This window comes from Rhinoderma darwinii, chromosome 9 (assembly GCF_050947455.1).
Source record: "Rhinoderma darwinii isolate aRhiDar2 chromosome 9, aRhiDar2.hap1, whole genome shotgun sequence".
Taxonomy (NCBI): Eukaryota; Metazoa; Chordata; class Amphibia; order Anura; family Rhinodermatidae; genus Rhinoderma; species Rhinoderma darwinii.
Window position 1 is genome coordinate 82588446 of NC_134695.1, and position 14351 is coordinate 82602796.

General features: G+C 43.1%; 1 protein-coding gene across 3 annotated transcripts in view; it reads left to right on the forward strand.

Moving 5' to 3' along the window:
• Nucleotides 1-14351, forward strand: part of ZFPM1 (zinc finger protein, FOG family member 1) — a 132096-nt gene that overhangs the window by 10829 nt on the left and 106916 nt on the right. The window contains exons 1-2 of one of the 3 annotated variants that reach the window (XM_075838336.1): nt 12574-13328; nt 14222-14289. The exons of 1 other annotated variant lie outside the window; for it this stretch is intronic. Coding sequence is in view for 1 of the 2 variants with exons in the window: in XM_075838333.1 (XP_075694448.1) it covers nt 13289-13328 (40 nt within the window). In the remaining variant the exon portion in view is untranslated. Of the gene's footprint in view, nt 1-12573; nt 13329-14221; nt 14290-14351 lie in introns of those variants that run through there. One more of the 3 variants, XM_075838333.1, reaches the window with a different exon arrangement.

The window sequence follows — 14351 nt, forward strand, 5'->3', positions numbered from 1 at the left end:
TCAAGAACAACAAAACCCTGCCACAACAGTGACAGACGGAAACCATTAGCTGGGTTTCCGTCACCATTGATATCAATGGTGAGGGAAATGGAAGCTTAGGTTTCCGTTTGCCTTTCCGTTGAGGGGTTAACCCGACGGAAAGCTCCAACGGAACCACTCAACGGAAGGGCAACGGTGATGTGAACAGGTAGGCTTCGTTCCAACCATCTGCGCCAGGGTCCCGTTCCGACGTTCCGTTCTGAGCTTTTCGTAGGAATGGGACCCTGACTGACACAAACGGACACCACAGGTTTCCGTTTCCATCACCATTGACTTCAATGGTGACGGATCGGTGCAAATGGTTTCCACTTGTCTCTGTTGTGGCAGGGTTCCGATGGAATCAATAGCGTAGTCGATTGTGCTATTCATTTTGTCAAAACGACGGAACCCTTGCACAACAGAGACAAACGGAAACCATTTGCACCGATCCGTCACCATTGAAGTCAATGGTGATGGAAACGGAAACCTGTGGTTTTCGTTTGTGTCAGTCAGGGTCCCGTTCCGACGGAAAGCTCCGTCAGAACATTGGAATGGGACCCTGGCGCAGATGTGAACGAAGCCTAAGGTGTTTTTTTTTGTATGGAGAATGACAATTGTCAGTGTGTCTCCTGGTCATATTCACTTCTGAAACAACTGCTAGTTGTTATCATTTATCGACTGATCACGTCTTTGTCTCAACCTCTCGAAAAATGACCTTTGACTGAAATGAATAAGTGATAAAAGCAGAGAACATCAAAGTATTGTGTGGTCATAAGGGAGAGGCAGGAGTGAGGACGGTACACAGCACCATACAATCTTTATATAGTAGAATTTTAGAGATTTTGAGCCTTGCTTAAAAAATTTATTAGTTTTACTATTTAAATTTATATTTCATCTGTCCCCCCCCCCCCCCCCCCACTTTTATGTGCAATGCAGCCCTCTGATCCATGTGTAAGGGAGCTATAGCACTATTCATACTGATCTGCCTGGTACATGAAGAGAATGCCAGAGCTACGGTGAACACTGTCACAAGTTTATAGATGGAGGACGACTCAAGGATTGGTATTTCAACGTCAATAATCTGTTTCGGGGGTAGGGCTGTTTTTGTATCCCCATTCATTTCGATGGAAAGTAATTGTGCATATGTGGCAACATCTCCACCAAGAACAGGGACCAGAGTGGAGCTCGCATTAGTTGGATCCCCAACAATCACACTTTCATGGCATGTCTAATCAACATGCCATAAACATGTATAGGTGGAGAACCCCAAATGAGCAGAACTTTTGGCAAAATCTGGTAAGGCAATGCCGTGCCTCAATCAGACCAAATGTAGAAAAGAGCAAATGGCCCCGCAACATGAGGGGTATGAACCAAGGTGGCGAATCTTCATCTCTATAGACAGGAAACCAGCCGGAACATCATGCTGCCAATCCGTCTAATGGGAGAGGACGCGCACAAGTGCTGGTTGAGGGATGGTGGTGGATGAGGGTCACCTAAAACGCCACAAAGATGGGGCCCTGTTTTGGTTTTTGAAATGAGCCTGTGACAATAGGAGCACTCACTTTCTACACGGATGTACTTTGCTTGTTTTTGCACGTCAGTAAATGACATTAAATGTTTTCACAGAGTTAAATGAACCTTTATCCTTGTCGATGTCTCCTCCACTGATGTGATGTAAATCTATTTTTTGTATTCTATCCCATAGAAAAACGAAGTAATTTTCGACTGCACAACCAACAATAAAACTAATCTTTTTATAGTCAGTTTTATTCCATCATATCTAAAGCTTTTTGTGCTTGGCTCTCGTGATTGGCAGACACTTCCCTTTGATGTCGAATTATAATACTCGTACAGAAGAGTCAAATAGTGCCCTGTGCAATTTAGAAACTCACGTATTGCTGGAGGAGAAGAAAAAATATTCCGGTGCTTTTTATCCAGTGGTTGTAAAACTCCATAAAAGCGTTATTGCTGCTGAAGGCTTGCAGGGGCGAGCTGGATTGTGGACTATTGGTATGTAAAAATAGGGACAAAGCTGCTCGTCTGCTGCTTTGAATGAGGGGAATTGAGAGTCTTTGGGATCCATTTTTATTTTTTTTCAATCTTGATAGAATTTCCAAAAAGCGTCAGAGGATTAAAAAATCAGCAGTGTAACCAGCAGGGATTAGCATATAATATTATATATATTATACAGTTATATTCTGGGACCTGTCGCAGCTCGTTCTATTAAAGACCAAGCTGACCATTGGGTGACGCCAAGTCCAGTCAATTCTGTCTGACCATTTTATGGGCCAATCTCATAGCTGGTCACAGAGGAATATATTCATGATGGCATCGCTTTTAGTCTATGTTCTTAAAACTGGAAGGCCACTTTTACTTGGCACTTACCTTTACCAATCATCGATGGTCGAATTCCGATACTGCTGTGCAAATTTAAGCCTTTTTTTTCCCATGCACCTTTGTTACATATGAGCAGTGACGATCCATCGGCTTCGGAGCCCCATACGCAGTCGGGTTCACTGAACTGTTGTTTTAGACACACGTCTGGTCGATGTTTCTCGGTGAGCTGTAGCGTGTCGTTCGGCCCTCGCGCACCTTCGTAGCCTTACATCAATGGCACGTGCTGCTCCGCAGTTTCCACGTTGGATATTCCCAATGGTGTAATTTGTCCACTCACGATACACTGTCACCACAGCAGCACGCGAACCGTTCACAAACTGCGCTGTGTGAGAAATACCGCCACCCTTGTCCTGAAATTCGATAATCATCCCTTTTTGCAACTCTGATAAATCGCCCCTTTTACTCATGACAACAAGTGATATGTGATCAGACAGCCGACCGCACCCCTTATATACCCACCAAGCCAGCGCACCCCACATCACTTCCTTCATGGGCTACGTGCTGCCGACGTCCAAAGTGGAGGTGGTCGTAATAATGTGACTCGACTGTGTATAATATATGTTTAGTCATGAGAAGACCTATATTTTTTTTTATGTTGCATATCATCATCACATATTTTTAATTGTCACACAGGTCATTCTAAAACTTTTACAAAATTGTTCATTCATTCGTTCATTTAGTGTTCTCCTAGGTATCGCATGAATCCTGGTCCCCTCGTTCCCGATCATTGCCCTGTGTAAATAGGTAAACGATCAGCCGATAAATGAGCAAACGCTAGTTTTTTGTCTGATCTGCTCGCTAATGCGGCCATAAATATTATCGTTGTCGCCGAGATGTGCTGCCGACATGATGGTAATATATAGGGATGAACAATCGTAGTAATGATCGCTTGTCCCCATACATAACCAAGCATTGCTCCTTGTGAAAAGAGCAAACGACCGCAGATCAACGAGCTGTCTCCCGCTTTCATGACTGGTGGCCAGTTCCCTTTACACCGGCCAATTATCGGGCAAACAGGGAAATGATCAGCCAATGAACGAGCAAATGCTCGTTCATCAGCTGATTGCATCGTTTTAAATAACGGAACTATTATTGTTCATAAGAAAATGGCGACAGCACACTGCGAACACTAATGCCACCTAAGCCACCAAATATAAGTAAATATGCATTACTGCTAAATCTTCTTACAATAGGGAGGTTCTTAGCGCACATTTTGATCAAATTGTGTGAGCCCACCTGCCACGACAAGGCGACCTCTATGAGGTGGGTACCTATGCTTCACATTCACATACACCCAAAACTGGGACTAAACCTGCATGTAGTGTAGTGTGCTGAAAAGTTGTATAATTCTGAATGATTGAGAGTCAGGCTGGCCATACAAACAGGTATGGCGACCATAACGTGTATGGCGGCAGTCTATTCATACTCTGATGTTTTCTGTCAGGGGACATGAGTCAGACAGGTTCGATTTTTGTACTCCTATTGAGATAAGTGTCACCAGCAATGAATTTTTTTATAATTCATCCTTCCCCCTTCCTGATTCTTATTCCTCATTTTAAACAGCATGCACGCTTAAAGAGGCTGTCACCAGATTATAAGTGCCCTATCTTCTATATAAGGAGATCGGCGCTATAATGTAGGTGACAGTAATGCTTTTTATTTAGAAAAACAATCTATTTTAAACCACTTTAGGAGCGATTTTTATCTTTATGCTAATTAGTTTCTTAATGCCCAAGTGGGCGTGTTTTTACTTTAGACCAAGTGGGCGTTGTACAGAGGAGTGTATACATTACCTCCAGCCGGGACGTGATGTTTATTCACAATCCTGACACGTCTGAATCTTTTCTGTGAGATTCCAGCAAGGCAAACGTAATCTCGTTTGAAATGACAGGTTACATCGTAATCTCGCGAGATTACGTTTTTCCTTGCTGTAAATCTCACAGAGACGCTACAGAAGTGTCAGGATTCTGAATACACATCACGTGCTGGCTGGTAGTGATGTATATTCATTATCAGAACACTGTAGTAATGTTATAGTGTGTGTATGAGGCTGCACATAGCGATATAACTATATCGCTAGTGCAGTGTAAATGAATGGAGAGAAGTGCATGACGCTGACTGGTCACTGATTGGTCAGCGTCATACACTCCTGTACAACGCCCACTTGGTCTAAAGTAAAAACACGCCCACTTGGACATTAAGAAACGAATTAACATAAAGCTAAAAATCGCTCATAAAGTGGTTTAAAATAGATCATTTCTAAATAAAAAGCACTGCTGTCACCTACATTATAGCGCCGATCTCCTAATATAGGAGATAGGGCACTTATAATGTGATGATAGAGCCTCTTTAAGTAAGCTATACATTGGGGAGCCAGGGAACATTCACTGAATGGCCACTTTATTAGAGGCACCCATGTAGTTGGACCTCATTTGGCCTTCAGGACTGCAGCAATTCGTCATGGCATAGATTCCACCAAGTGTTGATATCATTCTGCAGGAATATTGGGCGCATGTGGACGGGATGGCGTCTCGCAGTTGCCACTAAAATGTCCTCCTGCCATAGGATGAACATCTGCAATGAAGAGATGAACTTGGTCGGTCACAATGCTTAGGTAAGTCCTACTGTTCAGACATCATCCTCTGTCTCAGGGTGCCAAGAAAACATCCCCCCGACTATCACTCCACCGCCACCAGCCTGGACTGTTCACACCTGACAGGACGGGTTCACCAACTCATGCTGCCTGCGCCAAATTCTGACCCTCCCATCAGCATGGCGCCTCCGAAATCTGGATTCATCCGACCAGGCAATGTTTTTCCACTGCTCAGTGATACAATTTCTGTTTCCTATACTGATGGCGCTCGTACTGGTCGTCTGCGGTTACGGCTCATCCGTGCTGAGCAGCGACGCGTTGTGCGTCTGGACACGTTAGTTGCAGCGTCAGCATTGTATTTGGCTTGAACATCAGAACGATTCTTCACCTCCTCCTCTGACCCCTTTCATCGACGAGTTCTTGACGTCCTCATGATTCCCTTTCGCTGGATGTTTTTCAATCACACCGTTACAAAGTTACATAGTTACATAGTTACATAGTTAGTACGGCTGAAAAAAGACACATGTCCATCAAGTTCAACCAAGGGAAGGGAAAAGGGAAGGAAAAATTTCTACACATAGGAGCTAATATTTTTTTGTTCTAGGAAATTATCTAACCCTTTTTTAAAGCCATCTCCTGTCCCTGCTGTGACGGCTCCTGCGGTGTCTACTGTCCCTGCTGTGACGGCTCCTGCGGTGTCTCCTGTCCCTGCTGTGACGGCTCCTCCGGTAGACTATTCCATAGATTCACAGTTCTCACTGTAAAGAAGCCTTGTCGCCTCTGCAGCTTGAACCTTTTTTTCTCCAGACGGAGGGAGCGCCCCCTTGTTTTTTGAGGGGGTTTTACAAGGAACAGGATATCACCATATTTTTTGTATGTGCCATTAATATATTTATATAAGTTAATCATGTCCCCCCTTAGTCGTCTTTTTTCAAGGCTAAATAGGTTTAATTCTTTCAATCTTTCCTCATAACTTAAATTCTCCATGCCCCTTATTAGCTTCGTTGCTCTTCTTTGTATTTTTTCCAACTCCAGGGCATCCTTTCTATGAACTGGAGGCCAGAACTGAACTGCATATTCTAGATGAGGCCTCACTAATGCTTTGTAAAGTGGCATTATTACATCCCTGTCCCGCGAGTCCATGCCTCTTTTAATACACGACAATATCCTGCTGGCCTTTGAAGCAGCTGATTGACACTGCATGCTGTTATTGAGTTTATGATTTACAAGTACACCCAGATCCTTCTCAACAAGTGAATCCGCCAGTGTAGCGCCCCCTAGGACATATGATGCATGCAGGTTGTTGGTACCAAGATGCATAACTTTACATTTATCTACATTAAACTTCATCTGCCAAGTGGACGCCCAAACACTTAGTTTGTTTAAATCTGACTGTAATTCATGAACATCTTCCATAGTCTGAACTATATTACATAGCTCGGTGTCATCTGCAAAAATAGAAATAGTGCTATTAATCCCTTCCTCTATATCATTAATAAATAAGTTGAATAATAGGGGTCCCAGCACTGAACCCTGGGGTACACCACTTATAACCGGTGACCATTCAGAGAAGGAATCATTGACCACAACTCTCTGGATACGGTCCTTGAGCCAATTCTCAATCCAATTACAAACTATACTTTCTAAACCTATAGTCCTTAATTTACCCATTAGGCGTCTATGGGGGACAGTGTCAAATGCCTTTGCAAAGTCCAAAAACACTAAATCCACAGCGGCCCCTCTGTCTAGACTTCTGCTCACCTCTTCATAAAAACAGATTAGGTTAGTTTGACAACTTCTGTCCTTAGTAAAACCGTGCTGGCTGTCACTTATAATGCTATTTATTGTCACATAATCCTGTATATAGTCCCTCAATAGCCCCTCAAACATTTTCCCCACGATGGATGTTAAGCTTACTGGTCTATAATTACCCGGGGAAGACCTAGAGCCCTTTTTGAAAATAGGCACCACATTTGCCCTGCGCCAGTCCCTTGGCACTATACCAGTCACTAGAGATTCTCTGAATATTATGAAAAGGGGGACAGAAATAACTGAACTAAGCTCTTCAAGAATTCTAGGGTGTAACCCATCTGGTCCCGGAGCCTTGTGCACATTTATTTTATTTAATTTAGCTTGGACCATCTCTACATTCATCCAATTCAGTATATCAGCCGATATATTAACAGCACTGGCACCGGCTACATCAGCTGCTCAGCACTGGCACCGGCTACATCAGCTGCTCAGCACTGGCACCGGCTACATCAGCTGCTCTTTCTTCTGTTGTATATACAGAGCTAAAGAACCCATTTAGTAACTCTGCCTTCTCTTGATCCCCTGTGATCAACTCCCCATTACCATTATCTAGGGGTCCTACATGTTCAGACCTTGGCTTTTTTGCATTTATATGCTTGAAGAATTTTTTAGGATTTGTTTTACTATCCTTGGCCACCTGCCTTTCATTTTGTATTTTTGCTAATTTTATTACATTTTTACAGATTTTATTAAGCTCTTTATATTTTACAAAGGCTACAGCTGTACCCTCAGATTTGTATTTTTTAAATGCCCTTTTTTTGTCATGTATTGCCCCTTTCACAGAAGGTGTAAGCCATGTGGGGTTTAATTTGAGTCGTTTATACTTATTACCTATAGGAATAAATTTTGCACTATAATAACTCAAAGTAGATTTGAAAATCTCCCATTTATCATTTGTTCCATTATTTGACATTAGTTCTTCCCAGTCCATATCCTGAATTGCCGCCCTCATCCTGGGGAAATTGGCTTTCTTAAAATTAAATGTTTTTGCCCTCCCAGCCTGCGTTTGTTTTTTACAGTATAGGTAAAATGTAACTATATTATGATCACTGTTACCGAGGTTTTCACGAACATTGACATTCCCAACAAGATCTGCATTATTAGAAATGACCAGATCCAACAGAGCTTCACCTCTAGTCGGGTCTTCCACAAACTGGCCCATAAAATTTTCCTGCAACAGGTTGAGGAAATGTCTCCCCTTTGCAGTTGAAGCCGAACCATGACACCAATTAATATCCCGGAAATTAAAATCTCCCATTATCACTACAGTACCCGCCTGTGCAGCCCGCTCCATCTGTTTATATATCTGACCTTCCATCTCCTCAGTTATATTGGGGGGTCTATAGATTACACCAAAAGTATTTTTTTCAGTGTTTACCTCCCTTTCTAGTTCCACCCACAAGGTTTCAACCTCCTCACAGTCTTCACCCACTATTGTCTCTTTCACACTCGCCTTCATATCACTTCTCACATACAGACATACACCACCACCTTTCCTATTTGTCCTGTCTTTACGAAAAAGTGTAAAACCCTGTAGATTTACAGCCCAGTCATGTGAAGAGTCCAGCCATGTTTCAGCAACACCAACTATATCTATATTTTCTTCCAGTATCAAGGCCTCCAGCTCCCCCATTTTGCTTGCTAGACTTCTGGCATTTGTGAACATACACTTTAACTTGCCTGTCAGTTTTTCACTTTTATTATCAGAAATGTGATTTGACATTAATCTGGTTCTCTGGTTACTCTCCACACCGGTGCACGAGAAAACCCCACAAGGTTGTCAGATTTAAAAAATACAGGTCCCGGGTGGTCTAGAACTTATGACCAGGCCTCGCTCTAAGTCGCTCAAATCGCTGGATTTTACAATTCTAATTTGGATTCACACTGGAACTGATCCAAGGAAATTTGCTCACAGTATTTTATACTGCGTCCGGGGTCACGGGTCTAATTTTCAGACAGGGAAGCTCCAATTGTGAAAGGGACAGTGTCTCTGATAAAGTGGCCATTAAGTATAGCTGTCAGTTAAGTTATATTAGGTGTTTGGGCAGCTGTAGCGTCCATTCACACATTGCGGTGTGGTTAGAACTGCATGTGTTTTTACCACGAATGGAAGCGTTTTTTACTCGATGCGTTGGCGCAGCCGCAAGTTTTTCAATGTGGTTCTAACCGCACCTGAACTGCAACGTGTTAATGGACCCTTAGACTGGAGTTACCAGTCACCTGTATACTTTCCCTCTAAATTGTAAAGTGCTGCAGAATATGTTGGCGCTATATAAATAAATATTATTATGTTTTCTTGTTTTTCAAGTATTTCATTGTAATACTGTTGTATAACCTGCTGGTGTCGCTGTTGCTCTTGATGTCGGTAGGGAGTTTTCATTAAGAAATGTGTACCTTTTAAGCATCTACTGACTGGTCGCTGAGACATTAGAAGACAGTAAGGACGTATGCGCTGGGATGCCCATTGATTATTGCAATGAACGGTCTCTAATAAACGCCATGCCCAGTTGTGTGAAATTTAAGAAAAAAAAAGGGGGTTCTTTATTTTTCTAGAAATAGCGCCACTCTTGACCATGGGCTGTATCTGGTATTACAGCTCAACCCCATTCAATTAAATATGCATTCAAATAAGTGAGAATGTAATGTGCAATTCTATTTCTTCTAGTTCTGCTAACGCCAGTTCCCTTGATATGAACATAGTCAGTATAACAAGCAGATGCGAGTGCCTCCAAGTAAAGGTCCTTTTACACGGGCCAAGCGATCATAGAAACGCTCGTCCCTGATTACGCTAACGACTGCTGATGGATGAGCTGTATCATCGATCAGCACTCGTTTTCACGGCCAGTATCAGCCCGTATAAAAGTACTTTTTAAGGCGAAGGACCATAATGTTCAGTTGCAATCAGTGGGGTCTCCGCACACAGACCCCCACCAATGCTATCAACTGACGTGTTTTTTATTTTATAATTACAATAAGACTAGCCAGGCCTGTCTGGGTAATATGAGAAGAGTCAAAGATCGTTTGGTTGCTTTAAGTTTTATTCACCTTAGGCTACATTCACACAAGTGCGACAGATTTACGCGTGTAATAAAAAAACGCACGGAAATCTTTTTGTGTGAGCTGCTTTTGTTTTTCAATGTAATTGATGTGTGAAACACGGACAGCACACAGATGGGTTTTCACGCACCCATTGACTTCAATGGGCGACTAGGTGCGTGAAAACGCACCAATATAGGACATGCTGTTAGTTTCAAGCAACGGACACTCGCTGCGTGAATGGCCCCATTGAAATCAATGGTTCCGTGTGCTGTGCGTTGTTTCAACGCACACGGACAGGAATCACGCTCGTCTGAATGAGCCGTTAGTGCGCAGTCACATGCAGCATATTTTGTTGCATAAATTTCTATAACTGAAAATCAGTTTTATTCATCTGAATTTGTTTTTCTGCAGCAAGCACAAAATCTGCGTAATACAGTACCAGCAAAGTAAATGAGATTTCAAAATAATCTCATCTATACGTTGCGGAAATTATTGCAACAAAGTACATGTAACTTTAGGCCTTGTTCACACAGTGCATATTGTTCTTGCATTTTGTTTTGCCAAAACCAGAATTGTATCCAGGAGAGCAGACCTATAATACCTTCCTTAATATATTTCTTCTGTTCACGTTCCATTGCAAGTTTTGGCTTAAAAAAATACATACCATAACCCGCAATGCTGCGGTTGACAGCCGCGCCGCCACAATATTTGGCCGCACGTTGTAGCTGATAAAACGGCTATTTACCTGCAAAATTGTATGGCAATGCAGGATTTATTCATTGATGGATGCACGATTTTACAGGTAAAGGGCCGTTTTACCCACAACATGTGGTCATTAATAAGCAGTTTGACAGCCGTGCCAAACATGGTGCCCACGAAGCTGTTGGCCGCATCGCGGGCGGGTCAGTGCCGCTCCGTGTGGCCTTACCCTAATAAGGCTTTATATCAGTTAGAATTACTGTATTAAACAACGTTCACACAAAGTGGAATTGCTGCAGATTTTCCTTCCGGATTTGTGGGGGTATATTCCGCAGAGGAATATAGTAGTAGCAAAGTGGATGAGATTTTAACAAATCTCATCAATGTGCTGTGGAAAATTTCCATGCAGAAATTGTCAATTTATGCGGCGGAATGGTCGCAGATTTATTGTGGATGCAAAGAGTGAAATCCGCAACTATTTCTGCTCCAAAATCTGCAATGAAATCTACATGTTACATTTCATTGCGGATTTTGGTGTGGATTTTTAGGCAGGTAAAACAGAATATTTTTTAGACTAGAGTCACACGGGCGCTGCGCATCTCGGACGTGAAAAACAGGCAATTTTCACCTTCGAGGTGCATCCGTTCTCTGCGCTGCGGGACGCGATGAAGTGTGAAAAAATAGGACATGTCCTATTTTCTCACGGACCCTTCACACGGTCTGTTGAAACAACAGCCGTGTGAACGGCCACATCGAATTATTTAGGTCCGTGTGACGGCCGTTGTTTCAACGGCCGTGTCACAGACGTTTAACACGTTTGTGTGAATAGGGCCTTACACTGTGTGTGAACCTAGCCTTAGTGCTGTACACCAGCGGACCTGTGTGTGTAGTTGGCCACAGACACTTTGGATGTCTCAAACACTGATTGTAAGTGAGGGTTATGGACTCGCTTAGATACAACGGCTCAGCAGACAGTATCACACATTGATAGGCTTAGATACAGCAGCTCAGCAGACGGTATTACACATGATAGGATTAGATACAGCGGCTCAGTAGACAGTATCACACATGACAGGATTAGATACACAGCTCAACAGACAGTATCACACATTGATAGGCTTAGATACAGCAGCTTAGCAGACGGTATTACACATGATAGGATTAGATACAGCGGCTCAGTAGACAGTATCACATGAGATAGAATTAGATACAGCAGCTCAGCAGACCGTATCATCGATGATTGGCTTAGATACACGATGTTGCAGCACGTACAATGTGTCCGCAACAGAGCGTGATGTGTAGTTGTCGCACTTAGGATGCAGATTTCTATTTACAAAGAAACGATTGCTTCTGGTTTTCACAATAATGTGCCTATAATGAAAGAAATGAGAAGTGAGATGGGTGTATGCAGCTGATGGTGATATGATCTTGTGAAGATGATAACATCTCCTCATGCAGCGTTTTCTATGAGAAGATTCATCTGATCTCAGTCTAATGAATCAGCCCTATACACTAACACAGCAGGAGGAGATGTTATCACACTTCACAAACATAAGTGCATTTGCGACAAACTAGTGCTCTGTGCACCTATGTGTGGCTTTCTCTAGTTTATACAGAACGTTGAAAACTCTTTTGGTCCTGTCATCAGAAACGGATCTGGACCTAACGCTTCCATATTCTTGTGTTTATCAGTAATTCATGTGTCCCTTATATAAAGACACCATCGAAATACATGTATAACATTTTGATAATTTTGTCAGATCCTGCAAACATCCAGTCCGACAATTCTCTTCATCAATCTCCCTCCACTTCTGTCAAACTATAACGAGCAAAAAACTGGCGTAGGAAGATTGTGCAACGCACGCTTCCGTAGCTCATTTTTTATAATATGAAAGTCCTCTATTCGATTGCATTGTGCCTACGTCATGACGTTGTGGATTGGGCGGAGACATCGAAGAGTACGGGTGGGCGGGATTCTCAGCACCGCCTTCCTGGCTCTGACCACGCCCCGTTTGAAATGTTGCGGCCGCTTTGATACATTTCAGCGTTCCATTCAGAAAAAGTAACAATCCCGGCGCGTATTATCCGGGGAGAGGCTGAGAGCAGAGCCCGGCCCACGGAGCCGCCTGTGTCTTGCTGCCGCCGCACCGTTATCTTCCCTGCACCTGTTCTACCACACCAGAACCTCTGAGCTGGACCGGGGACTGGCGATCACACCTGGTGGCTTGTCACTCTCCCTGGAGAGCTCATGATTGGACTTCTCTATATGACACCCGGATTGGGGCTCTCATCTGGTGACCGTATCCAGTAACCCCGTCCACACGATTACACACCTGGAGGGATTCTGCATGATACACATCACACAGGAATTGGTGAGAGGCCACCTACCCATCTACCCATGCCACAGGCTGGAGATCGGATAGCTGCGTTTGACAGGACAGTCGCCCCAGGTGAATGGGTTATCCCTGACATAGGCTGTTGACATGAGAGCTGTCCCTGGCACTGCCTGCTGACAATACAATCAATCTTGGCATATGCTCCTGCTACAGATGGTATAGAAATAACAATAAGAGGGGACTTAACGCTTATAGCACCAACTACCACCGGCGAGTACAACAGAGGAGCCCAAGCCCTCCATGCGGATCATTTCCCTGGCCTGAAGCTCAGTGTGGTCTATTGCTGAAGTGGGCATGAGGATAGTCTGATCCCTCCTAGCCCCATCACAGAGAGATGTCCAGGCGAAAACAGAGTAATCCCAGGCAGATTAAACGTGAGTACTGTGCTGCTGGCATCTACCTGCCCTGCCAGGAAGAGCAGTGCCAAGTTACCTCATCATGTGCTTTCCCTCCCATAGGAGCAGACACCAAGCTGTATTGGTATATACATGTGCACTATTGACAATAGGGCTTGCAACAATGTAGACAATTAGTTTCTATTAATAACCTTCATTCTGATGCTTTGTTGGTGACGGGGACAGGCTACAATGTACAGACTGGTGGTGGGGAAGGTTCTGCTGCACAAGTCATGTACTGGGATCTCTAATACAATTGTCTATTGAATGCATGCTGGTGCCTTATGTCAACTTGTTTAGAATCTGTACAATCCCATCCATACGGTTCACGTCCCGCATAGTAAACAGCGACTTTATATCCCAGGTAATTTAAAATTCAGGTGACAGATCATTTGCATACAGCATCATTCCTATTATTATACAGCAGTAGGTGTCTTTACAGCGGTCTCTACATAGCAGTTTTGGCCTGGGGGTAAACCGTTGACAACCAACATTTGTCTGTTAGATATTTGCTCTTAATGGATTCTGATGAACGTGTTATTTACAACATTGTAGTTATCTCGGTCTAAGTTAATATCAAGTTGTTGTTAAGGGACTACAGCTCCCACCATACGCTGGAGATTATGGTTGACCTGTTTTACATCTGACCTTTCTGTACCACACAATTGATAAATGGAGATCCAAACGTAGATTCTCTTCAATGGTCATGTTGGTTGCTTGCTAATAACACTTTATTACTTCTTGATACCATGAAATCTCCGTATCATGTGTTTTTTTTTTTTTTAAATCCATACTTTTCTCACGTGGATAATCCATTGTGTGAAGGGATCGATTAACTTCTTTTTCTCTCTCTTTGGTTTTTTTGGGCGCAGTACAAACCATTTGACACGTTGATAAATATACTCTGATTATCACTTTCAACACAAAGTGCCAATAAAAGGTGAGGCGTTTATAACTGAGGTTTGCTGAGCATAACTTTGTATTTGTACAATCTGTGTACCT